The sequence below is a fragment of the Micromys minutus genome (genome assembly GCF_963924665.1).
Source record: "Micromys minutus genome assembly, chromosome: 29".
NCBI classification, from domain to species: domain Eukaryota; kingdom Metazoa; phylum Chordata; class Mammalia; order Rodentia; family Muridae; genus Micromys; species Micromys minutus.
Genome location: NC_137964.1, coordinates 25838184 through 25864583, shown reverse-complemented (window position 1 = coordinate 25864583; position 26400 = coordinate 25838184). Strand labels below are relative to the sequence as shown.

Below are 26400 nucleotides of genomic sequence, written 5' to 3'. Positions count from 1 at the left end.
CCACGGGTGCCCTAGTTCTCCGTGTCTCCTATAGACCAGACACACTGGGTCCCCCTTCTTCCTTTGCCTGGACTCTGTCTTTCCAGTGCCCACAGCCCCCAAACTCAGATGCTCTTCTGTTCTAGGGAAACTTCCTAAGACTGACAAACAGTGTAGTTGCCCTTTGTCTCTTGTCATGAAATAACCCCCCATGCCAAGGTGTCCCTCGCAGGTCTAGGAAGGAAGCTGAGCACAGGGATGCACACCCGGGAATTCGGAAGTGTCCCAGGAGGGTCACTACATTGAGGCCGGCCTGGAGTTACACAGTGAGATCCACACAGACTAAGACAAGACAAAACACCAAGTTTAGAAAGAAAAAGTCCAAGGAAGAAACGCCGGCAGGATGGAGAGCAGGAGATAGGACAGTCTGGGGCCAGAGCTTGTCGTGACTTATCACGTGGCGGAGGCTCCAAGATAGGGAGTCTTGTATTCTTGTATCAAGCAAGAATGTGCTAGCCTCTTGAAGCTGGAAAAGCAAGATGGAAGCCCTCTGTGGCCCTAGAGGAAACATAGCTAATCGGGCACCTTGACTTCTGGATTTTCAGCCTTAGAAATTTAAAGCTACAGTCCTGTTTTAAACCGTCAAGTTGGATGTTTGTATAGCAACATCAGGTGACAAACACAATGCTAGAAGCAGAACCCGAGGCACTCCGATGAAGACAAGAGACCTGTCGTTCGTTCTTTAGCATGTACAGATGGCAGACTCACAGAGGCCAACGGTCTCCCTTGAAGAATCTCTCAGTAATAAAAAGACAATGCTCTGTCTTCCCCGCCCTCTTCACTCACTACTTCCCTCTCACCTGCCGGCAGGGCAGGCCGGTCAACAGTGTCCACCTGTCAGCCTTCGGCAGCTGGGATGTTGTGTTTTCTCCTGCAACTTGTGACCCATCCAACTAGTGACCCAGAAACAGACCAGACTGGAAAGGGAAACCAGAAGTTAGCAAAACAAGCCACCTAGCCAGCCCCACCTCCACTCCAGGCTGCTAGCCAGTCGCTGCAGATTCTCCAAGCAGGGAGACTTGCAGGTCCTCTCCTTAGTAAGCGGGCTCGCCTTTGCTCAGGCTGCTGAGTAAATGCCTCCTAAGGACTTGCACTAGAGAGTCCATAAAACCCTCACACCTTAACCAAATCAAGAGGAAAACACTGGAATTTTGGAGCCCCCTTGTCCCCTGGATGTGTATGCACTTGAAGACCATAATTTACTTTGTTCTCCCTACGTTGCTAGGAGATGAGAACCATCAGTCCTGTGTTACAAGTTGGAGTCCTGAACTGTGGAGAGCATGAGTAACACGGCCAGAGTCACGTGGCAAGTTAGGCTGAACCAAAGCAGACTGCAGCTCTCCCAGCTCCACAGGACCCGGGAGAGCTCAGGCTTGGTCTTTGGTTGTGCAGGTCAACAGGGAGTGGCCTCTGGGTAGGTGGTCCCAGCAGAAATATAAGCCATTAAATCTGTCATTACAAGTCATTACTGATGTCTCAGGAGGAAGATTTTTGCAAGCTAAGGAGGGTTCTACATTGCGCTCTCTCTCTCTCTCTCTCTCTCTCTCTCTCTCTCTGTGTGTGTGTGTGTGTGTGTGTGTGTGTGTGTGTTTAGAAGGCAGTCAGGGGAGGAGGGATGTTGCTAAACAACTATGGGGTCAAGGCAGGTGTGCTCTATACATGCACATAAACCCACAGAGAGTTTCCCACCAGTATCAACATGGCTCCCTTTCTAGCTTCTCTCTCAGCATCTGCTGCCTTTCCTCCTCCACTATTCTGAGAGATCCTGGAGTCTAACTTCAGAAGCAATGCTAATTGACGCCACAAAGTCAATGCCAAGGACTGAATAGCTGCTAAGTCTCTGCAACCAGCGCACCCAACACAGAGGTTAAGGAGCTCAGCTCATGGCCACCAGTCTTCTGACCTTTGACCTAGACAGGCTCTGTCGGGCCACCTTCATTTCTGACTCTCATGAAAGGATGCCCCTTTGTTTACTGCAAAAACAAGAGAATGGAATAATTTGATCTCAGATGACACTGTTGGTCATAAGTATTTACAGTATTCACGTTTGAATGTCCTTGAATGCTGTGCGCATATCCACATATAAAGAAGTGGACATGGGAAAATGGGGACTGGGGCAAAAGGGCAGGTGGGAAATGTCCCCAGAATCTCTCTATAAAACACCTGATAAAGAGTCCAAAAATAAGAGGTTTGTGGTAGACACATCATGAATGAGTTGTGGGTGAGGAGGCTATGAGCCTCCAGTTCCTGGGCTGTCTTTCTCGCATTCTTGGATGGATACTGTGGCAAGACGCTAGTTGAGTAACAATTTCCTCCAAGTTAAAAAGTCTTTTCTAGAGGAGGGATCCTCTGATAGGGATGCAAACAACTCACAAGTATTAAGAAGTACCCAAAACTAACCAGAATCTCAAGGCTCCTCCCTTCCTATTGTTACACAAGCAGCAAGGGCTGCTGAGGGGAAGAGATTCTCCCCTCTGCCAAACTGAAAGCTCCAGGGTTGTAAAGACAGTTCCAGGATAGCAGGGGTTTTTTTTTGTTTTTGTTTTTTGTTTTTTTTTTTTTTTTTTTTTTTTGTTTTTGGCTGTCACTCAAGTTGGGGCAAGCCTTTGGTGATGAAGCAGTCTTTGAGTCATTCATGGTCCTATAAGTAACCTCTAACAGACTCCCTGGTTCACCAGGTTGGGTTCTGGTGGTATTATTACTCTGTCCTTGGATTCCTATGGGGTGAGAGGATGTCAGCCCATGTCTCACCAGCAAGACTGTTCTAAGTGCTCCCACTTCTGCGGCCACAAAAGAAAACTAAACCTTACTTAATAACCTCTCATCAGACTACAGAACTCTACCAGCAAATGAAGGAAATGTGCCCCACCTCACCCCCGCTAGAAATCTGACAGTATGCATACACTACTACCCAAAGTGGGACAGCAGGGCATCCTACTCACACACAGAGATGTGAAATCACCCCAGAATCTTCCCTGACTTTCTGGGCTCCCCACAGGGTTTCTAATTACCAAGGTTATCTAACATCTATTGATAACTGAAACTCTGTGGTCAGACACAAATATTTCCAACCCTCTGATCCAGTTTTTTGATTTGCAAAGCTTTTTCTTCAACATTGGGCAAGGGAGCTAGACAAATGGCTCAGTGGTTAAGAGAGCTTGCTGCTCTTGTAGAAGAGCTGAGTTTGGTTCCCAGCACCCACATGATGGCTTATGACCACCCTTAACTCCAGTTGAACAGGATCCAACACTCTCTAACTTCTAGCAGCACAAGGCACACACGTGGTGTACATTCATCATGTATATGAGGCAAAACACTCATAAATGTAAGAGAAAGTCAAGATAAGAATAAGAAAAATGAGATTCAAACCAGATTATGTGCTCCCTCTGCTCATGAGCATTTAATATCACATCAGTGTGTTAAAAATGAAGTGTAGACAGGTGTGGTGGCTCATGCTTGCAATTCCACACCGAGGAGATAAGCATGACGACTGTCATGGGTTTGAGGCAGCTTGGGTTACACGGCGAGGTGCTACCACCCCCTCCCCCATGAATATGATTCCCTTCCTCTTGCTTCATCCTTCATAATCCGGACTCTGCCCTGGCCACAGTGGGCATTTGCTGGTCCTTACACACACAGAACTTCCTCCATCCTCCAAGTCCCTGCACCAGATAGAACACGCCTGTGAGAAAGGCTCAACCTACTACCCATGCTGGTTTTATGACTCACCGTCTAGGTTTAAATGATCCATTTTCAGAGAAACTGCATAAGGGGAATGTGGACTTACAGGGCTGAGGGTTACCCGGTCCGATCACTTGGTGTCTGCTGCACTTGGGAGGATGCTCCAGAGATGAACAGGGCTCCTCCCCCACTAGACGAGACTTCAGCACCCACAGTCAAGACCAACATAGACCACATGTCCCATAAAAAAGCTGATGAATGAGAGTAAAAAAAAAAAAGAAAAAAAAAAAACCATCCTGTGTAGCTAATAAAAGGGACAAATAAGGATCAAAGGTAAGGTAGGAACCCTAGCACCTAGGAAGCTGATAGGAGGGCCACACGCTTGAGGCAATAGCAATAGGTCAGTCTCTCTCTCCCTCCCTCCTTCTCTCTCTCTCTCTCTCTCTCTCTCTCTCTCTCTCACACACACACACACACACACACACACACACATACCCCATGTGTGCACACATTCATTTAGGAGAGAGACACTCCAGGAATAGAAGGAGTTCTCCAGTCTGATAAGCTGTCTACTAAACACACGGCTCACATCCTAGTTAACGGCAAAAGAGGAGCAAAGATACCCAAGCCCACAACTTCTGTCTGACATTGTTCCACGGTTTCTAGCCTGGACAAGAAGAAAAAGAAAACCAACATCTGGGGAGAGGTCAAGGTACAACACAGCTGCCTCCCAAGTCAACTTTTAATGACGAGAGGGGCAATGACAAATATCAGTAGCTTGGGCTGGTGGCCCAAACCTGCCATCCCAAGGTAGAAACAGGAAGATCCAACAACCAAGGTCAGTTCAAAGCTAACCTGTACTAAATGAGACCTTGCCTGAAACAAAACAAAACAAAAAACAAAACAAAACAAACAAACAAACAAACAAACAAAAAAAACCTGGCAAAACCAGAAACCCAAGCCAAACAGCAAAACCCCAAACAAACATGAAAAAACACAACACCCACTGGCAGGTAAGGGTGCTTTTGGTTGGACTCATGACCTCTGGAGACCATGTGATAGAAGAAGCAAACTGAAATTGTCCTCTGGCCCCACAGGAGAGCCATAATACTGATGTCATGGGGGAGGGGAGCTCCACTGGCACACACCTTTAATCCCAGCACACAGAAGGCAGAGGCAGGCAGATATCTGAGTTCGAGGCCAGCCTGGTCAACAGAGTTAGTTCCAGGACAGCCCTGGCTACACAGGGAAACCCTCACAAAAGAGAAAAACAAAACAAAACAAAAACATAGCCCCATTGGATCATATGCTGAAGTTAAAGTAGGAAGACCACAGAAGTACGAAGTCTGTCTCCTTTAAATGTTGCTCTGTTTTTGTTTGGCAAGCTTTTCTCTCTTAATGGAAGATGGAACGTGAGGCTGTTGCTGTCGGGACAGGAAAGAGTGCTCTCTGAGAGCAGGAATACAGCTACCTCAACTGACTTGACTGTGCTTAAGAGAACGGAGCTGGGGAAAGGGGAAAAGTGGAAGGACAGTGTCCAGTCTCACTGATGAACGAGAAGGAACCTGGAGGACACTGTGAGAGGGAAGCCAGTCAAGAAAAGACACATGATGCCACCTGCAAGATACCCATGTGTCAACAACAGGAAGATGGAAACCAACAGGGTTGGCGCTGGCAGGGAACGAGGGTGTGAAATCTCAAGAGTTTCTTCTTGCAAGATGGAAGGTTTGGAGGGTCGACATGCAGGACATGTCCACAGGATACACTGAGGGAGGGAGCAGACGCTGAGGCAGGGAGATGCTGAGTCCAGAGCTCAGGCCTGTCACCTCAGCACTTCGGAGGGTGAGGTTGAGGCCAGCCTGGGCTATTTTGTTTCTGCCACATTTCACAGGGACTTAAAGTGCAGCACGGAGCTAGAAACCTGAATAGCGGCTTGGTTTCATTGTCATTATGACTTCTTTGGAAAGAATCCTTACATGTGATGAACCTGCTGATGTGTTTGTCTTTTTAAATCATTCTTTTAAACTTGTGATGGAGTTATGGAAACAGGCCACTTGGTTTAATTTTGTGATTGTTTTTACTTCCCGATTCCTGCCTGATTATGCAATCCTGGGGGTTACAAATGGAAAAAAAAAGTTCATGTGCCAATCTACTATTTTCATGGTACTGCACTAAAGAGGAATGAGAAATGTTTCCACTTACATCAAGATTTAAAAAGATATTCATGTGTGCCTGTGCCTTTGTGAGGTTATATCCACGGCATATGTGCAGGTGCTGCGAGAGGCCAACGCCTTTGAATGTCCTGGACCTGCAGCCGCAGGCAGCAGCGAGACACGGGATGTGGGTGCTGGACACCACACTCAGATCCTCTGCATGCTCGGATCTCCAGCCCCCACCAAGGTGATTTTTGACAGTTTCGGACTATGTAGTCTGGCTGGCCTTCTAAGGCCCCGGGCAGGACTAAAAGCTGAGGCAGTCCTGCCTTTGCTTCCCAGATTTTGGGATTATAGACAGATGAGCACCACCATGCTCATGTCTACATGATGCTTTCATTAAAAAGTTCTCTTTAAGTAAACTTGGATCTGGGGGGTTCACTACTAGATAAGAGCTCTTCTTTCATATCTGAGAGTGGATACTTTTTTTTTTTTAAAGATTTACTTATTTATTTCATGTATGTGAGTACACTGTCACTCTTCTCAGACCCACCAGAAGAGGACATCAGATCCCATTACAGATGGTTGTGAGCCACCATGTGGTTGCTGGGAATTGAACTCAGGACCTCTGGAAGAGCAGTCAGTGCTCTTAACCATTGAGCCATCTCTCCAGCCGGAGTAGATACTTTCTTGTACTTGAACTGTTAGATATACTTTCTCCTTTCAACAAACCTAAAAGGTCACAGAATCGATCTTCAGTAAAACACAAAATCTTGCCTAGATGAAAAAAATTTGTCACATTGACTTCAAAATGTAACCATTTCCCAAAATACTTGACCCAAGACACATGTAAAAGGACAGATGATCATGACTCCAGGGCAGTAGGTGAACTCTGGGAACAGCCACTTACCATGTTCTGTACACATCACACGATACATACCACACAATTTCTGACTTATCAGTTCCGTGTTTGAACAATAACCATCTACATATTGCTAAATGTCTTAAAGACATGGTAATATCCATTTCTATAAACGTTCCCTAAGCCTGGTGGGTCTTCTAGTGTTAAATCTGTACATAGTTTAAAAGAATATTTTCTTTTTAGTTAGGTCTATGTTCCTACGTCTTTATGTACTCGTGTGCGTACACATACATGTGAACATGCAGGTGCCTGCAGAGGCCAAGGGAGAGCACAGGATCTCTCAGAGCTGGAGTTACAGAAGGTTGTGTGCCATCTGATGTAAGTGCTGGGAACCAAACGTGGTTCCTCTAAAGAGCACTCTGGGCTCTTAGCCACTGAGCCAGCTCTCTAGCCCCAAATATACACTGTTAGACATGATCAAAGTTCACAGGACATAGCACTACAGCAGTTCTCAACCTGTAGCCTGTGACTCCTAGTGGGGTTGAACACCCTTTCATTGGGGTTGCCTCAGGCCATCAGAAAACACAGATCTTTACATTGCAGTGGATAACAGTAGCAAATTACAGTTGTGAAGTAGCAAGGAAATACTTTTTTTTGGGGGGGGGGGGCTGGAGAGATAACTCAGTGGTTAAGAGCACTGACTGTTCTCTCTGAGGTCCTGAGTTCAATTTCCAGCAACCACATGGTGGCTCACAATAAATTTTATGGTCCTCTCACCATGAGGATCTGTATTAAATGGTCACAGTAGGGGTTGGGGATTTAGCTCAGTGGTAGAACACTTGCTTAGCAAGCATAAGGACCTGGGTTCAGTCCTCAGCTCCAGAAAAAAAAAAAAATGGTGTTTGCATTAGGAGGGTTGAGAACCAGGACTCTGTTTAATTGTTTTCTGGTAAATAAGAGCATTGGCTGCCTCTTCTCTCTGTGGAAGAGAATAAATTTGTGTTTCTATGTAGGCTGTCAACTGCCTATAAAGACTAGGGGTTGACTGCGATGGGGGTGAAGCTCATTTGGCAGCGTATTTACCTTGCATGCATGAAGTCCCAGCTGCATGCCCAGCATGACACAAACCAGCTGTGGCATGGTGGTGCAAGCCTGCAATCTAAGCGCTTGGGAAGTAGAGGCAAGAGGAAGAGCTCAAGGTCATAGTGAGTTCAATGAGACTACCCCACCTGCAAGAAAATAAAAGGCCGGGGATGATTCTCTTTAATTATAAAGCTACCTTACATTTTTCCCCATTAGGTTAGCCAAGAAACTGCTTGTTAGGGTGTGTTACACAGTTAGATCTCTCTGGCCAGGGGCCGGAGTAAAAACTGCATTTAGCTATGCAAGAATAATGATGCTGTTTGCTGGCACAGGGCATCCAGTCTCATCCACCATCATAGGTTACGTGACTTAATCTTTGCAGTGAGTTTTTGGTCATGGAAAGACATGATGAAGAGAAGGCCATGTAGTTCCATTTTACCAGTATTTCTTGACCAAGCAGCCCATCTGCCTGTTCAGACCCAGGAATTCGATTCTGCTTTTTGTGCTTATAATTCAAGAGAAGGGTTAGATAAGGAAACACTCAGGCACCAAACAGGGCAGGGCTTGGAATGGCTGATCTCGAGTCCACTGGCTGACAGTTCCCTTGTTTATACCAAACTGTCTGATGACAGTTCCCGGCGTCCCCGTCTACTGTTCTATGTCTCTGTGTGTATTACGACTGCATGTGATGACCACACATGGACACACTTAACAGGATGTATGTGGCAGGGTACTTTCTTCCACGTGTGTACCCACGGCTCCACCCGATCCTAGGATTCTATTGGCTCCTAGGAGATCCTTCTAGTTTGAGAGCTGGGAGGGAAGGGACAGTCAGTGTCAGGCAAGAATGTTAATGCTCATCTCAAAAGCTCAGCAGAGGAACCTTCACGTGGCACCTCAATCGAAAATGCTCACCAAGTAGCTCAGTTGTAACCTTTTCTCTCTCTTTTAGATCTATCATAAAAATACATTATTTGAAAATGCAACACCACTACCTACTTTCATTATTTATTAAAAATGAATTTCATGGAAGGAATACTGGGAACAAAGCTGCAGACTGTGCTGACCTCTGAGCCAGATTACAGGTCACTGGCTCCTCTGCTTGGTTTTTTTGAGACAGGGTCTGGCCTGGAACTCTTAAGAGCTTGGATTAAAGGCAGGACTTACCACACTTGGCTGATTACAATTCTGTAACCCTATGATACTAACAGAGGCACTGTAGCATTAGCACACCTTGCCTAGGCAAGCTGACAGCGAACGAGGCACTGTAATACTCAGTTGGCAGAAATGCAAATTGGCACCAGCTTTCTGAGTGGCAATTTGGCAATGTTTATCTTTTTCTTGAGACAGAATGCTCCTTTTAAAATATTTTTTAAGGTTTTTTTTTTTTTTTTTTTTTTTTTTTTTTAAGACATGGTTTCTCTGCACAGCCCTGGCTGTCCTGGAACTTGCTCCATAGACCAGGCTGGCCTTGAACTCAGAGATCCAGCTACCTCTGCTTCCTGAGTGCTGGGATTAAAGCCTTGCGTCATCATCACTTGGTCTTAAAATATTTTTATCAATTCTTTGAGAATCTGTTTTGATCACATTGCCTGTCCCCCAACTCTATACAGATCCACCTCCCCTTCCCCTCCCAAACAGGGTGCTCTTAAACCTAGGGTCTACCACCTCATCTCTCCAATCCAGGCATGAGCCACCGTGCGCACATTGTTAGAATTTTATTAATCTTAAATTTGAATTGAATACTGCGTGTACGTGGACAGGAGTGCTGAGCGTGGGCACAGCGCTCAGCGGGGAACTCGGTAGAGTTGATTTTTCTTTCTTACCTTGGTCTTGCTTCCGGTGATCCCACTCAGCTTGCCAGGTTTGCACAGCAAACACTTCTTAGACACTCAGCAATGTTGAGTGGCTGGGCCCAGGTTCTTTTCTGGTTTGTTTGTTTGTTTGTCTTTTGAGAGACAGTCTCTGTAGTTCTGGCTGTCCTGGAACTTGCTATATAGACCAGGCTAGCCTTCAAACTCACAGGGATCCATTCGCCTCTGCCTTCTGAGTGCTGGGACTAAAGGTGTGCACCATCACACCTGGCCTACAGCCCACCTTTTAAAAATCACATATTCTTTGCTATCTGAACTTTGTTACACAGAGCATATATTTTTAAGTTTTATTCACCTCACAGAACTGACTCACCCTTAAAAGTGGTTGTTAATGTGCACATGTGCTGTGCTCTTCGAACAGTCAGAGCTGCACAGGCCTCCTCAGGGATCTCATTCATTTTGGGGGTTGGTTTATTGTTTTTGAGACATGGTCTTGCCCAGTGCTGGTCTCAAAGTGCTAATCCTTCTGTCTCGGTCTCCCCCGTGCCGGCCTTACAGGTGTACACCACCATACATGGCTTCTATGTCCTTAAAAATAGAAAACATTTCTGAGAGATGTTCGAGTCACTTAAGCTGTAAGGGGGTGTATACAGAGAGAAGGTCAGAAAGGGTTGAATTATAAAAACCAGTTGATACATGTGAACAGGGAGGAAAAATACAAGAGTAAAAAAACAAAAACATCAACCAAAGCAACAACCACCACCAAAGGATGTTCCATCTGGGAGGTCAGTCTGTCAGCAGAGGGTTTGCCCCACAAGCCTGAGGACCTGAGTCTGGCCGGCAGCAGTCATGTGACCTCTGGTCTCAACTTGCATGTTTATGCAACCCTCCCCCCACATGACCTCACCTGAACCCACCCATAACTGCATGTAAAGAGAAAAGATGGAAAGGGTCAGAAAAGAAATTAGGATATTTTTAAATGAACGTGCTTAGGTCTGCCTCCTTAAATAAACACATATGGACTTTTGTATCAAAAGACTGAGATAAAATGTACAGGCAAGGTGAGGGAAAGAGAGAGAAACCTTTGGGGCTCTAGAAAATAGCTCAGTGGTTAAGAGCACCAGAGGACCAGGATCTGGTTCCCAGCACCCACTGTGGCTCACGACCATCCAACACCCTTTCTGACCTCTGAAGGCACTGGATACACACGTGATGCACACGCAATAAGCAAAAGCACTCATACATGTAAAATAAATCTAAAAACGTTTTAGACACCATTGGTTAGGCAGGGTGTTGAATATTTGGGTAAACCGGGTTCTGCACCGATCTGAGGAGGACTGCATAGGTTCCATCTCTGGAAGACTCACATTAAATGGCTTTAGAGATACAGGGTTCATCCTGTGGTTCTGGAACTGCCCCATCACAAGATGGGAGGTAACAGAGAGGTGCTTGTTCTCAAGGAGCAGGGTCCCCTTGAATATTGACAATACCTACTTGGCCAAAAGAATCTGAAAACAAGGAGGGCTGAAGAAAGGGGCCTTGAAACAGACAAACCTCTTAAGCCGGTAAGGCTCCAAGTCTTAGACTTAAAGGGTTTTTTTTTTTTTTTTTTTTTTTTTTTTTTTTTTTGTTTATTCCATTTCTGGGGATCAAACCCAGGACCTTGGGCACAAAGTCTAGATCTTGGGAACATTTTGTAGAACACTCCAGACCCACGTCAGCCTCAGCCCTGTGTATTTTTGGAGAAAGGATGAGAAGGACTGAGGATGTGACTCAGACTATAGGGCACCTGCCTAGCAGGTGTGAAATCCTGGGTTCGGTGAGAAAAATTCATACTTTTGAAAATCAACATTTTCTGAAAATACTTGGTAAAGTCGCATCTTTCTGACGTCATATGAAACTCTACTCTTCCTCTGGGGGCATTCTCCTTAGGAAAATTTTCCTTTAAGCACTCCAGATCTTGGGAACATTTTGTAGAACATCTTTATTTTTCTTTTCCGTATCGCTAAAATCACAGTTCAGAAGTTATGCAATAGGAGGAGACTCTCTCGAACCAGGAAAAGGAAACTTCACTGCTTATCCTGTACAAATCAATCAGCCCGGGCACCAAGCTCTTATTTGCTTAATTGGGTCAGTGGAGTGACTTTAGCCGCTGCCCTGGTTCAACATCAACGCAATAATGGAAATGTACACAGGGCAGCCGCCATGCAAAGCTTGTTTCGGCAAAGGAGGAAAGGATTAAACGAGAAATGTTTTCAGCTTTTGAGTTAGGGAATTACAAAGTAAGGCTGATGTAACAATCCATAATAATTAAGCACGGCAGACGAGCCCGTCATCAGATGGGAAGGGTCATCTTCAGAAGTATCGTAGGTATGAATTTTGTGTTGACTTTATTTTCAGTCAGAATCATTTACCTTGTGGCTAACAACTGACGTAAAGCTAGATTCCAAAGCAAACAACAGGGGATTCTTGAGAACAAGTTATCCTTAAAATATTATAATATAGCGTCTTTATTTCCACATGTGATATGGGTGTGCACAGCATCTTAGTGGAAATTAACATGTTGTGTGTGCTGGAGACCGTTGCTCACAACATAACGACCTCTTTAAATGCTCTGGTTGCCTGTAGCACTAGGAAACCATACGGAAATAGATGGTACCATCCCTGATGATACGCTAAGTAAGATAAAACAATAATTCTTAGTTGCTTAAAAGTAAATACACCTTATCAAGGAGGCTATCTATATCACCAATTAGAACCATGATAAGGGGCAAGAGAGATGGCTGCGAGTTTAAGAGCAGTGACTGCTCTTGTAGAGGACCTGGGTTCAGTTCCCAGCACTCACACGGTGGCTCATGATTCCCAGTACTAGGAGCTCCAACAATCCCATCTGTGTGGTTCACAGACAGACATGCAGGCAAAACACTAAACCATGGAAAATAAAATAAGCAAACCTAAACAGAAGTCTTAAAGGCCATGACAACAATTAAAAATGTAATTGCCTTCAAAATATGCAGAATGGCACCTGAGAGGCTGGCTCTGTGAGGAGAGGATCAGCCATCCGCCTCCATGGGCTAACTGCAGGTACAGCTGGAAGCTGGACCAGTGGGATTTCTACCACCATCTGGGACAGGTGGTCATAGCCTTGGAAGGGGCCATTGATACTTTCAAAGTCTTCTTTTAGACAAACTTACATCAAGCTTCAATGAACTCTGGCTTCAAACCAGATTTTGAATGTCAGAAAGCAAATGCAGAGGGTTAAGGTTGTCTGTTTTCTTATTTCTTAGAAGCTAAAATATTTTAAAGACCAAGGACAGCTCAATTTAGATTACAAAAAGGTGTTCTGATGAAGAACAAATGTGCTCCCTGACTGTATTTTGAAGTAGATGGTTAGTTAGAAAGCTAATATAGAGTTTGTGGATAAATATAGCCTATCTTTAAAGGCAGAACATATTGCTAGGGGGAAATGTCCTTCATCCCAGGACTTACGGCACAGAGTAACAAGAATGTTTTTCCATTCGGTGAATTTGCAGTGTTGGGGAGTATCGTTCAGTAGACCCAGGGAGAAGTCCTAAATTGGAAAAGCAGCTGAGCCCAAGGTCATCTCTTGTTTCCAAATATATCTTGAAACAAATGTAAGAAGGCCACTTTGCTGAGTGTTATCTGGACATATATAGTTTCAATCAAATTCTTCGAGAAGTGTCAGAATAGAGGCTGAACATTTGTTTGGCACGGCCAAGTTCCTGGCAAGTGGTCTTCTTGATGGCTAAGGCTGTCCCTGGCAGCACCGTGACTGTCCCAGTGAAAACTCGCCTGACTCTCAAGGGAAAGAAACCAAGCACTGTGAAACACCAGCTCCGACTGCTTTTTTAAACACAGGAAATCATATAAACTTTATAAAAATCTTTTCCCAACAAAAATATCCCTCTGAGATAGTTCCTCAGCGAAATTCTTTAGAATGATCAAATCTTTTTTCACACACACAATAAAAAACAAACTGTTACGTATCATTTTCTTTCTTTTCTTTTCTTTTTTTTAAGATTGGCTGATACCTCCTTAAAGGCTGGGTCTTCATATTGGTGTGAAAATACTCTCCCCCTTAATATAATAAACAAATTAATTGGCTGACTGTCTATACTGCTTTCCCCCAACTTTGGTTAAGCACCCAGACGATCACGTGCTCTTCTTCACATAGAGAGACTCCCATTTCATTAACAGCCCATAAGGAAGCTGGGACAGTTGGAGACCAAGACCACAAGAGTCTAGGAGCTGCACATCACAGGATCTGCTCAGGAGCTGCAGTGCGGGGCTTTCGACATCCGGTTTCCAGCAGCCCCTTCCTCATCCCTGGCAGGCTCTGGCGAGTACCACAGGGCATTCTCCCTCTTCTGCAGGTTTCATACTCCCGTTGGAGTCCCTGCCTCTCTCCAAGCCAAAGTCTACATGTGCTTCTAGAAGAGGTGGAATCATGGGTGTTGCTCTCCATTGGGCAGGCCTCAGATTGCTCAGCCAAAAGAGCTTTTCTTCCTTTTGGTTTCTGAATTGGCCCCTTTGAGATCTTAAACCCCAAAAGGATTGCAGCACCCTCCATAAGACATAAAGGAAATAAACTAAGTCACAAGACGGGTGTCTGGAAGTCCAATGAAACTGTTCTTTGTAATAAATGTTGATATCTTCAGATACTGTGGTTTTCAGGAAATCTGGGTCGTTCTGCTATAAGCCACCACTATTGTGGGTCCCGTTGCCTATACTGATACCTAGACTTTATGCTTTTCTCCCATGGCATGCCACCTCCAGCTGTCCCCACTGCCATCTCGACCACCCTCCAGGCCCGGTCAACTCCCACTTCTTTGAGGAAACCTCCTTGACTTTTTTCATCTTCTGGTCTTCCCTAGACCCCCTTCTCATTCTTCACTTCACCACATCTCCACCTGCTTTTATCTCATTATTGCCCAGGCTGGTTCTGAACTCCTGAGTTACGGACCCTCTTGTCTGGTTTCAGCTCCCGAGAAGCAGGACAGTAAGCATAAACCACTGTGGCCAGATCCAGATGATGTCTTTTTTTGTTTGTTTTTTTGTTTTTTAGCATTGTGAGTATAGATTTATTTAGGAGAATTGAGAAAGAGCTCCCCAGAATGGGGGGGGGGGGCTTACGGAGGAATATTCTAGATGCCTGTTTCGGCTGACATTCCATAGCACCAGAATATTTAACACCTGGTTATTAGGCCTGGATATTTATTGATGCTTAATGTTATTTTAGATCTGTTTAATCCTACAGCCATACATTTTATTTTTTCCTGTGCCTTTTTGTATAGTCTAGTTGAGAGATGCTTTGGTGGGTCCTTGAGGCCAAAGGCAATGCCAAATCATTCTTCTTACTGCATACTGCTTTCTTTATATGTTCATACACGACAACTTTAAACTTAATGGCAGTAACAATAAACTATGATTTAAAATCAGATACTATGATAAAAGCTATTTAAAGTTTATGAATTATTATGACTTTTTCATTTATAAATTTTGGAGTACAGCTGACCAAATGCAATTGAAGCATCAAAAAGTAAATCTGTGGGCCAGGAGGGGCTCGTGTACAGAGCACAGGAGCTGAACTCACAGTGGTGCTCCTTCCTCTCCCGAGGCCACTCAGCCATGCACCGAGATCTCCCATCACTTCCTGAACATGCCATATACTTACATAAATTTTAAACTTATTTACCATGTGTGTGTTCTTATATTTGTACATGTGTATGTATCCTGCATGTTTATATGTGGACTCTGTGTGTGTGTGTGGGGGGGGTGTGCGTGTGTGCACACATGTAGAGCTCCAGGAGATCAGAAAAAGGAACTCAGTTCCTATAAAGCTGGAGGTACAGGCAGTTGTAAGCCTCCACATAGGTGCTGGGAACCTGAGCCAGCCCCTCTTAACTGCTCAGCATCTCTCCAGGCCCTAAAGTGTTTTTATATCTTCCTTTTTTTTCTATAAATTTTTCATAAGATTTCCATAAAAATCTTAACATATCCTTGCAAATCTAGGCATGTCTCACTTTTTAAAAAGTAATTCCTCAAACCACTCAAAATATATAATGATACTTTTCTACATAGTATTTGAGTCTATGCATTTGGAAAATTCTGTTTATTGTGTTATACAACTTTCATTTCCATAAGGGTTCAAAGGTCAACTCAGACCACCTTTCCATTTCATAACTTAGTAAAGAGTCACACACAGAAGATAATACTTGTATGTAAGTAAATATTCTCCAATTCACAAAGAAGCTATGTCTTGGCAATTTTATAGGAAAATGGCAAGGAATGTTTATAAAGTAGTTAAAATAGTTATGATCAAATAAATGTAATCATATCTTGTAGTATTGCTTATTATGTTTTCTTTTTATCCAAAAAAAATATTGGAGTTACAGATGGCTGTGAGCCACCATGTGGTTGCTGGGAATTGAACCCAGGACCTCTGCAAGAGCAGCCAATGCTCTTAACTGCTGAGCCATCTCTCCAGCCCCAAATCCACTGTTTAGTTCAGAAACAGATGCCAACTTGTTTACAAATAACTACTGGTTACAATGGACCCACATCAAGCCAGCAGTTAAGAGCACAGGTTTTGGATGCAGGCTCTGCCACAGCTATTACCTGGGCCACAGTGTGAAGTCTCTCTAACTGTCCTGCCTCACTGTAAGAATCACCTTGCTTCCCAGACGCTTCTGGGACGATGCCTGGCACACGCCCGGCACTCAGCAACAGTGCAAGCCTTTTATCTTCATTGTGACTGCAGAGCTTTGGGAGATGGTATCTGCTAATGCGCTGCTTTGTTTAATTAATGTTTTAGCCAAGTCCTTCGTCTGATCCCACAGTTCTGTGCCCGAGTCTCTTTAAGGAGGGAACTGCAATGCAGCTCCTCTTCAGAGCGGGGGAAGGCAATCTGCAGCAAGGGCAGCAGCAGACCAGCTTTGGCTGGCTGGCAGGGCTCCCTCAGAGGTCCCTCCAACAAAGGAAGCCAGGGGTGAGTCACTGAGCACCAGAGCCTGCTGCTCTCTGCTCATTTCTAGGCTGCCCACCATGTGCTGCACTAAGCTCCTCACAGGGACAGACTGTCACATCCTGGACCCAAGAGGAAACTTAAGACCTCAGTGGGAAACAGGAATCTTTCATTTCTCTCCATATTCTGAATCGTGAATTTCCATAACAGTAAACCAGCTTAGTGACTGACTCATGGCTCTCTGGTTCTAGAAAGGAAATTGTGAAATTGCCAGTGACCAAGAAAGTACTTCCAGTTTGCCAAAAGAGGGAGCACGGGAGCAGAAAGCACGTGTTTGTCCAGGCCTCTCAAAAAAACTACTTATTTGGACTCTGTGTTTTATTTTTTTATTTCTTTTGCAAGGACTGGGTAAGAACAAACCATATTCTTGCCCAGTGAACTTGCTATTTTTTTTTCCAAAGACTGTCTTAAGACAGAAGAATGAAACATTAAAACACACAGATCACCTTTAATGATCTTTCTCTACCCTCCGCAGACAAAACAGTCACCACATGCCTAGCTGTCACCGCAACCAGCTCTAATCAGACTGCCCTCGTTTAGGGGAGAGGGAGGAAGGACTCGGCCAGCATAAGTACCAAGGTGATTACACCGGTGACAAAGGTGCAGATCTGTCTCTCTTCTGGCTGCTGTTGACTGTCTGAAAGACAGTGCGGTACGCATGCTCCAGACCTACCTCACCACAACATGGCGAAACTGTGGGCAAGCAAGTTATGGGGAAGGCTAATCATCAGAGTGGGCACCCATTACCTGCTCCCAGAGGCAAACTCCTTCCTGCCAAGCAAGAGGCATGATGTAAGCACCTAGAGCTCTTTGTGGAAACAAACCTGTTATTCACCCTCATCAGGCGCCAACGTTGGGCGAGGACCTGTGTAAGATGAGGCTTCTCTGAGAAACAGTTATTTTTTTAATATAAACCTTGCCTTTGTGAAGATAGCTTTGTCTGTGTTACTCATGATGCATTTTCCCCCCAAATTCAAATCCAAAGAATCCTGCCAATTTACACATTTTAAGTTTGAGTACATATATAGCCTCTTATTTTACTCAAATTATTTTAAAAAATGCTTGGTTTCATCTTAGCATTAAAAAACTTAAGAAATACACTTGGAAAGTGCATAGACCTTAAAATTTTCCATATATATATATATGTCATGCATGCTAAGAATTCAGCAGAATGGCAAACATCAAATAAAAGCAAATGTGACTCAATAGCTTGTTTTAGAATTGCCGCCTGCTATCAAAGCTACACAGCAGCCAGCATTAGCCTTAGGGGAAAGCTAGCCAGTTCAGTCTGGGTCCCTTCACTCTCCAGTGTGCTGAGGTCTTCTAGCCTACTCCCCAGCTCTGGAAATGTGACCTTGAATCCAACTGATTATAACAGGAAGTACATCCGAAGTCAAGATTCTTCTTAAAGGGCATATTTACAGGGTTAGTTCCTGAACCAACAGTGAGAGAGAGGATTGCCACGGACAAAGTCCTCACAGCAGCTGGCAGCACCAGCCCCAGAGAAGGAAATCTGACTGCAGAGGCAGATTCGCAGCCGACATTTTTCTCCTTTATTTGGGCCATCACATGAAAGACAATTATTTTCTAAAATGATTAAGTGTGCTCATCAATTAGCCAGTTAGCATATTAACCTTGATGGAAAAAAATGGAGCAAGAACTTCTTTACTAAGTACAAGCTGTCAAAACTGTCAGGGCTAGTCAAAGCTTCTTAATGTTCCAATCAAGTCATGGGCAAGTGGAAGGGAAATTCTGCATGAAACCCATTAAGCTGTGTTACTAAGTGTCCAATGTTACGTAAAAGCTATAAATAACTTGTTCTTTTAGAGGTTTTTTCCAATTTGCTTTTCTTGAAGTGATAACAATGTTCTGCTTCAATTATTAAAGCCATTTTGGAGCTGCCTTTGTGTGTAATCCACACACTTGCTCTGTGCAGAGGAAAGATGGCAGGTGAGGCTCAATCAGAACCTGGAGTGGCCTGGGGCTGTCCGTCACAATTCCAGAACTTAGGAAAATGTCAGAATGTGGGGCTAAAAAACAGATCTGCCTCTGGGTGCAGCGATCTCATGAGATTCCCTCTGGGGAGGTCAAGTGCTGTTTTTGAAAAGCCATCTAGTCTTTCAAGTCTTCACTACAGGATTCACATTCTGGTTAATGGGGCATTACATGTGACTAAAACCACGCCAAGCCTACAGCTGATCCCACACAAACAGCATCTGTCTTGGTGAGCAAAACTGATTACTGAATTAAGAAGGGTTTCTTCCCTTACACTACCAATGCCGGTAGCTGACACTTGTCCAGATAAGAGGGCAATTAAACTGAGGACCAGGCTTAGTCACAGATGCTCATTTTCTCCTTCCTCCTCTTCTCCTTTCTCTCTGTGTGTGCCCGTGTGTATGTACACACACATACATGGATCATATGCACAGGCACACATGGATGTATGGAAAGCAGAGGTAGACACTGAGATTCTGATTACTAACAAAGAAGCTTTCAAACAATTGTTGAGAGCAGATTAAACTTGGGACAAAGAGATCCATGTCTGTATATTTTACCCAACACATATTTTCATTACTTTTTAAAAAGAGTAGTTAAAAAGAACTAGTCTACAAAGGGCATACTAACAATTTAAAACCTGGGTTTTCAACTCTAAAGACATTTTAAAACTCAGATTGAAGCAAAAAACAAAAAAGTAAGAGAGAACATGCAAGTTTAATATCTTTCTTTAATGAAATCTTTAAGTCTGCAGTCCCCATGCAGCAGAGGCTGGGAGCACCTTATATTCTTAACGTCACTGGAAGCCTCGTGTCAGCCTCCAGCCTCTGCTGCATCTGTATTTTATGACAATTTCATATTTGTAATAACAACCCTCAAGACAACACAACCATTGCATTACGAAGTCCACACCTGGTGAAAATGAGTGAGAATCCTGAGATGAGACATGAATGTCATAAGACATTTTTAAAAGAAAACTTTTGACACAACTATGTTATTTAAGATCAGCAGCCATGACAGGTCTCAGGCTTTATTTGTTTTGAACTCACATGAACAACACAAATGCTTTTCACAACGTCAATTGGTTTGCATTTTATAGAAGAGAAAAGCTGAAGTGAAACCACAGGGACTGCTGACTTCAGACAAGCGTTTCCTCAGTCCTCTAAGTCAGAAAACGAGACTGAGAAAAACATTAATCCATCGGTTATTACAGCTTTAAAAACTACATGGTTCTTAATGGACACATGTTTACATTACAGAGAGCAAGCTTAGCCCTTTCTCATAAAACTCAGGAGACACCACTCGATGACTAAGCTAAACAAACAACGAAAGCCTCTTCTTCAGTTAAAAAGCCCTTTAAAACCTGATCTGCCTTCACTTCATTTCCAAGACAACTTTAGAAGGGGCAGCTAGTCTGAAAGCAAAGGATGAATAAGTCACTTCCGAGAAGGAAGCACGTTATGCAGATGCGCAGATGTGACCTAAGCCCAGCGGACACAGGGCTCAGAGAACCAGTCGGTCCTCTCCGCCCTCCTGAATTACCTGGCCAATAGAGGCTGGGTTCTGCTGCTTCAGAAAGCACTGTTTTTTACATTCCATCAGTTGTTCAAGATCACGCCACATTTTTGCTTGCTTCATGTTTGGACCATGACTTTCTCGTACAGCTTTTTGTTTTTCCCGGAGTTTCTATCATTAAACAAAAGAAAACAAAACACCAAGAATAATAAATTATTGGTTAGAGGGATTTACTTCTGTCATTGTGACTCAGAGGAACATGGTATGTTTTGAACATCTCATGAGTGTTAATAAAGCAAATATGCTCTCCTCTAAAACACACAAAGAATATTTAAAACGTTAACTAAATTTAAGGTATATGTAGAATAACCTGATGCTAAAAAGGTCAGAAGAAGGGGCTGGAGAGATGGCTCAGAGGCTAGAAACACGTGCTGTTCTTGCAGAGAACTCAGGTTTGATTCCCAGCACCCACATGGTGGCTCACAAACATCTGGAACTCCAGAGTTCAGGGGCACACATTTGGTACACTTACATAAATTTAGGCCACTATTCATCCACATAAAACAAACATATTGCTTCTTAGTCTTTTGGCTAAGATCAAGGGAAAGAAACAAACAAATAGGTCATGAGAGAAATGAGAGGAGAAGGGATGGGGAAGGGAGGGGAGGGAAAATTCACAGGAAGTACAGAAGCAGACCATCTGCCAGCACAGAATCCAGACCAAGTCTAAGGGCCTTCGGGCCAGCTGAGGTCCTGTCACTAGTTATGAACAGGTACTTAGGTTCCCTGGATATTGGTTTGCTTTCCTTTCTTTCTTTTTTTAAAAGATTTATTTATTTATTTTATGTATGAGTACACTGTCGCTGTCTTCAGACACACCAGAAGAGAGTATCAGATCCATTACAGATGGTTTTGAGCCACCATGTGGTTGTTAGGATTTGAACTCAGGACCTCTGGAAGAGCAGCCAGTGCTCTTAACCGCTGAGCCATCTCTCCAGCCCAGATCTTGGTTTTCTTAACTGCCAAATGTAACTAATAATCAGGGACACAAAAAACATGCACTTTATACTATTTTTCTTCATGTAAAAACATACTTGATAGGCTAAATTATGTTGTGTATGCTATTATCATTAAATATATGTCTGTACCTTGAAATCATACACATTCTGTGTAAGTTCAAGTTATCAAATCACATGCATATCTTCTTCAGAGAAGTCAATGATTTTTTTAAAAAGGTGTTTACCATTTAACAGGCCAAAATCTTTATGAGAAATATTTTTAAAAAATAAAACTTATTGCTAGCCTGACTATAGAGCACAGGACAGCCAGGGGTACATAGAGAGACCCTGTCTCCAACACAGAAAGGAAGGAAGGAAGGGAGGGAGGGAGGGAGGGAGGGAGAAAGGAACAAAGGGAAGGAGGAAGGGAGGGAGGGAAGAATGAAGGAAAAGAAAAGAACACTTATGTTTTCCTTTGTAGGTATGGATGTTCTGCTTGTAGGCATGTCTGTGCACCAGATACATGTTTGGTCCCCATGGAGACCAGATGGGTGTCTAATCATCAGTCTAGAGTTACAGAAGGACATGAGCAGCCATGTGGGTGCTGGGAATTGAATCTGGATCCTCTTAACCACTGAGCCATCTCTCCAGCCCCCAGAATTATTTTTATTACTGTCTGGATGATTCCACCTGCTAAAACTGGTTTACTTATTGACTACTATTATAAATAGAAGTGAAAATGTTTTCAATGCATTGTAAAATTATACTTTGGTTCTGAAGGAAATGAAGGAAGGCTGACAGGAAAGAGGAGTCAGAACAAAGAGGCAGCAAGAAAGAAGGGTGGGGTGGCAGCTCGTGTGTGTGCACGCACGCGCACACACACACACAGGGAACCACTGTGACAGAAACGTCAACAGATGCGGTGTGAGGAAATCATCAGGAGGGTGAGAGACAAGCAAGCACACAGCCACAAGGAACACACTCATCTTTCCTCTTTTAGGACACGGCTCGTCTACCGATCTTCAGGACAAATGAGAGCCCTGGTGACTGCTGCTTGCCCAAATAAGAGAATGAACCAGGATGCAGGCGAGATTTAAACCACTGATTAAATACTGTCCACCCAGCTATGGGTACTGAGAAATACAACAGTTAACAGTAAGAGAACACACAGGGGAATTTTCAGAAATAATTGTAATGTAGCCAACCATTTTAAAAAATGTTTTACAGAAAGCACAGGCCTAGTATGTTGTGAGTGATGTATCTCACCACAAGCACTTTTGTGTTCACAAATTAAAAGTATTTAAAAAGACCACTAAAGTATCCTAAGATTTTTAAGAGTTCTGAGCATGACCTTTTCAGATGTGGTAAACTTAAATTATAATTTTTCTTATATTACTGAAATAATTTCTCTCCCAAAATGCTAACAACTTGTAAGAATTACTTAAAGACCAGCTACTGGCTCAGTGGCTGAGCACATTTGTTACACTCAAGTGTGAGGACCTGAGTTAGGATCCCCAATACCTACATCTGTAACCTCAGCACAGGAAGGGAGACAGATGCAGGAGAACCCCCAGGCTTGGTGAGGGGGACCTGGGAGCTCACAGTTCAGTGTGAGCTCTTCTCTCCAGGGACCAGGTGGAGAACAATGGAGGAGGGCAGCATGGGGCCAGGACCTCTGTTTGTGTGTGAGCACACACTTGGAAACACTAGCTCTACTGTGGGGCTATCTTGGAAATCCACTCTAGAAGTGAGAGGAGTAAGAAGTGTTCAAATTCTGTTATGGGTTAGTCACTGACTCACTCTGCTTAAAAATCCTTTATATCTGATCGATCCTAAAGCTTTCCCCCAGATCTTGCTTAAGAAACATTACACTGGAAGGAGAATTTCTTCTTAGTGCTGGAGACTAAAACCAGGCTTTTGCAGGCCTTTTCAGCATGTACACTGTCACTGAGCCTCACCCAGCCCAAGGAACAGCTGTAATTGGGCTTAGAAATTAAGCTTGTAGAGATATTTAAGGTTTTATAAGTGCGTTTTTATACTCATCAACATTCATCCAGATGTTCTAAATTAAAAGATTACATATATGTCATAACCCATAATGAACAGATAAATATACATTCATATCTTTATTATATCATATATTAAGATAATATGTTCATTATATCATTAATATATTATGAATATAATAAATATAACACATGATATTAATGTATAAATATTTTATATATTATAAAAATATATTTATATATTCATAGTATATATTATAGTTCAGTGTGAGCTGTTAAATACAAATATTTTTATGGTATATGAATATATATTTATATAATATAATAATATATTTATAAAATATCTAATCAATAAATATATTACTGTATATTTATCTATATGTGTTATGAGTGGTTTGCCTACATGTCTGCTGGTACCACATGTATGTCTGATTTGCACAGACACCAGAAGGGGACATGGGATTCCTTGGAACTGAACTTAGAGACAATTGTGAGCCACCATGTGGTTGCTGGGAATTGCACATAGAAGAGCAGGCGGTGCTCTGAATCACTGAACTATTTCTCCAGCCCCATTTCTTCCTTCCTTCCTTCCTTTCTTTCTTTTTTTTTTTTTTTAAAGATTTATTTATTTATTTATTATGAGCACACTGTAGCTGTGTTCAGACACACCAGAAGAGGTCATCAGATCCCATTACAAATGGTTGTGAGCCACCATGTGGTTGCTGGGAATTGAACTCAGGACCTCTGGAAGAGCAGTCAGTGCTCTTAGCCACTGAGCCATCTCTCCAGCCCCCCTCCTTAAGCCCCATAGGGAATAATTTCATATTAACATAACATGGAATTTTTAGATGAAAGCCTACTGACCTACTGACATACCAAAAATCTAAAAAACCTATTGTTAAATGCATTATTATACAAATGAAGGTTTATATAAACTAATTCAAATACATTAATTTCTAACATGAAAATTCCATTTTTTTCCCTTTGGATGCAATTCTGACACCCTATAACATAGCAGTTCTCAAACTGTGGGTTGCCATCCCTTTGGGGACCAAGTGACCCTTTTACCAGGGTCACCATCAGAAAACACAAATATTTGTATTATAATTCATAACAGTATCAAAATTACAATTATGAAGTAGCAACAAAAATGATTTCATGGTTGGGGGTCAGCAGCACACAAGGGACTGACTGTATTAAAGGGAAGGTTGAGAACCACTGCTCTAAAGAATCAGGTATAAAACTTACAAGTTCCTCTCCCCCCTGTATATGTGTGTGTGTGTGTGTGTGTGTGTGTGTGTGTGTTAGGACTTGGCTCTCTAGCCTGTGAGTCCTGGACGCTGACCTCAGGTCATCACACAGGCTAACACTCAGCACCACCTCACTGGTTCTTTATAGTCTTCAGAAAGGAAGCAGTGACCCCTCGAAGCTGTAGCCTCCAAAAGAACGAGTGTCAGAGCTATGCAATAAAAAGTCTGAATCAGAAACATTAAAAAAGTACTTCTTACCTTACCGAGGTTTTCTTGTTCAGTAATATTTCTGGTATACTGTTCCCTAGGGAGTCAACAGAATATCCAATCTTAGCTTGACTGATTTAATCATACAATGGAATTATAAATCAACACATCTGTATGCATTTACAGTTTAGGGCAGGATCAGAACGGGACTCATCAGACACTTTGTTTTTCTTCATGTTTAGTCATTTCTTCCAGCAAACAGTAATTTAAAAGGGAAAAAGGGACAAAGCCTTATATAGGAAATTAGGAAGATTAAGATATAATACTATTTCTGGTTAAACTACCCTTAAAACTGGCAACCCATTTGCTTAAATTACACATTGCATTTTAGAGTCTATTAAATAAACAAGTGTCTGACTCTCCAACCCTGCTTCCAGGAAGCCAGCCTGCAGAAGAACTCCCACAACTTCAGAGACATGGAAGCAAATACTCATTATTTCAGCGGCACAGAGAACACTGAAAGCTGTGCACGGGACGGGCTCATGCAGATGCAAGTCATCTACTGAAAGGACTGACAGAGTGTGAAAACGAGGCAAATCTGTACACACTGAAGTAGAAAACTCTAAACGAGTATTTAGATAATTTAAAATTATTTTTGTACACACACATGTGCATATACATATATTTCCCATGTATGTGTAGCATGTTCATGGTTGAATACTGTACAGTGTACACTGAAGTGTTAACAGTAGACTGCTAAAGCATGAGCCATGACAATATGGCCTGCACCTTTCAAATTTCTTATTTTATTTCATGTATTTGGGTGTTTTGTCTGCATGTATGTTTGTATACTACATGTGTGCCAAATTAGTCTGAGGCCATAAGTGGGTGCTGAATCCCCTGGAACTGAAGTTATACATGGCTGTGAGCCACCATGTCGGTGCTGGGAATCCAGCCCAGATCCTCTGGAAGAGGAGACAGTGCTCTTAATCTCTAGGCCAGTGTTCTTAACCTGTGGACCTCAACTGCTTTGGAGGTTGAAAACACATCCACAGGGATCACCTAAGTCCATTGGAAAACATAGATATTTACATAATTATTCATAATAGTAGCAAAATTCATTAGCTGTATGGCTGGGGGTCACCACAAGGTGAGAACTGTATTGGGGCTTCAGCATTAGGAGGGTGGAGAACCACTGCTTTAAGCCATCTCTCCAGTCATTCTCCACCCCCATCTCCTTCTTCCCACCCTTTTAACAGGATCTCACAGAGCACAGTATAGCCTCAAATTTAGCTGGCCTTGAATTACTGAGCCACCTGCCTTCACCTCTTAAGTGCTGTGTTTACAGGGGTGTGACACCACACATTAGGTCCTTTTCTTTCCTTTTCTTCCCTTTCCTTTCTTTTTGCCTCCCCTCCCCCTTTCTTTCATTCTTTCTTTCTTCCTTTCAACAGAGTCTTACTAGGCATTTGGTTGGTTTTGAATTCACTCAGGTAAACAAGGCTGGCTTTGAGTCCACAGCGATCTGTCTGATCTGTCTGCTCCGCCTCCTGAGTGTTGGAACACACACACACACACACACACACACATACACACACACACACACACACAAAATCAAATACACACCTTAACAAGGTCCTGCCATTTTTCTCAGGCCCAGTCCTAAACCCATGATCCTTTAATCTCAGCCTCCCAGTGCTGAGGCCCCAGGTATGTGCCACCATGCTCACCACATTTTGTCTGGAAAGCACT

At 43.2% G+C, this 26400-nt stretch overlaps 1 protein-coding gene across 1 annotated transcript in view; it reads right to left on the bottom strand.

Annotated features, from left to right (window-relative positions):
- Positions 1-19722: 19722 nt before the first annotated feature.
- The window catches only part of IFT81 (intraflagellar transport 81), a 62287-nt gene continuing 55609 nt past the window's right edge, over positions 19723-26400 (bottom strand). The window contains exons 18-19 of the mRNA XM_080940771.1: positions 24700-24738; positions 19723-20358 (exon numbers count right to left, since the gene is read on the bottom strand). Of these exons, the coding sequence (XP_080796897.1) occupies positions 20176-20358; positions 24700-24738 (222 nt within the window). The 3' untranslated portion in view covers positions 19723-20175. The remainder of the gene's footprint in view (positions 20359-24699; positions 24739-26400) is intronic.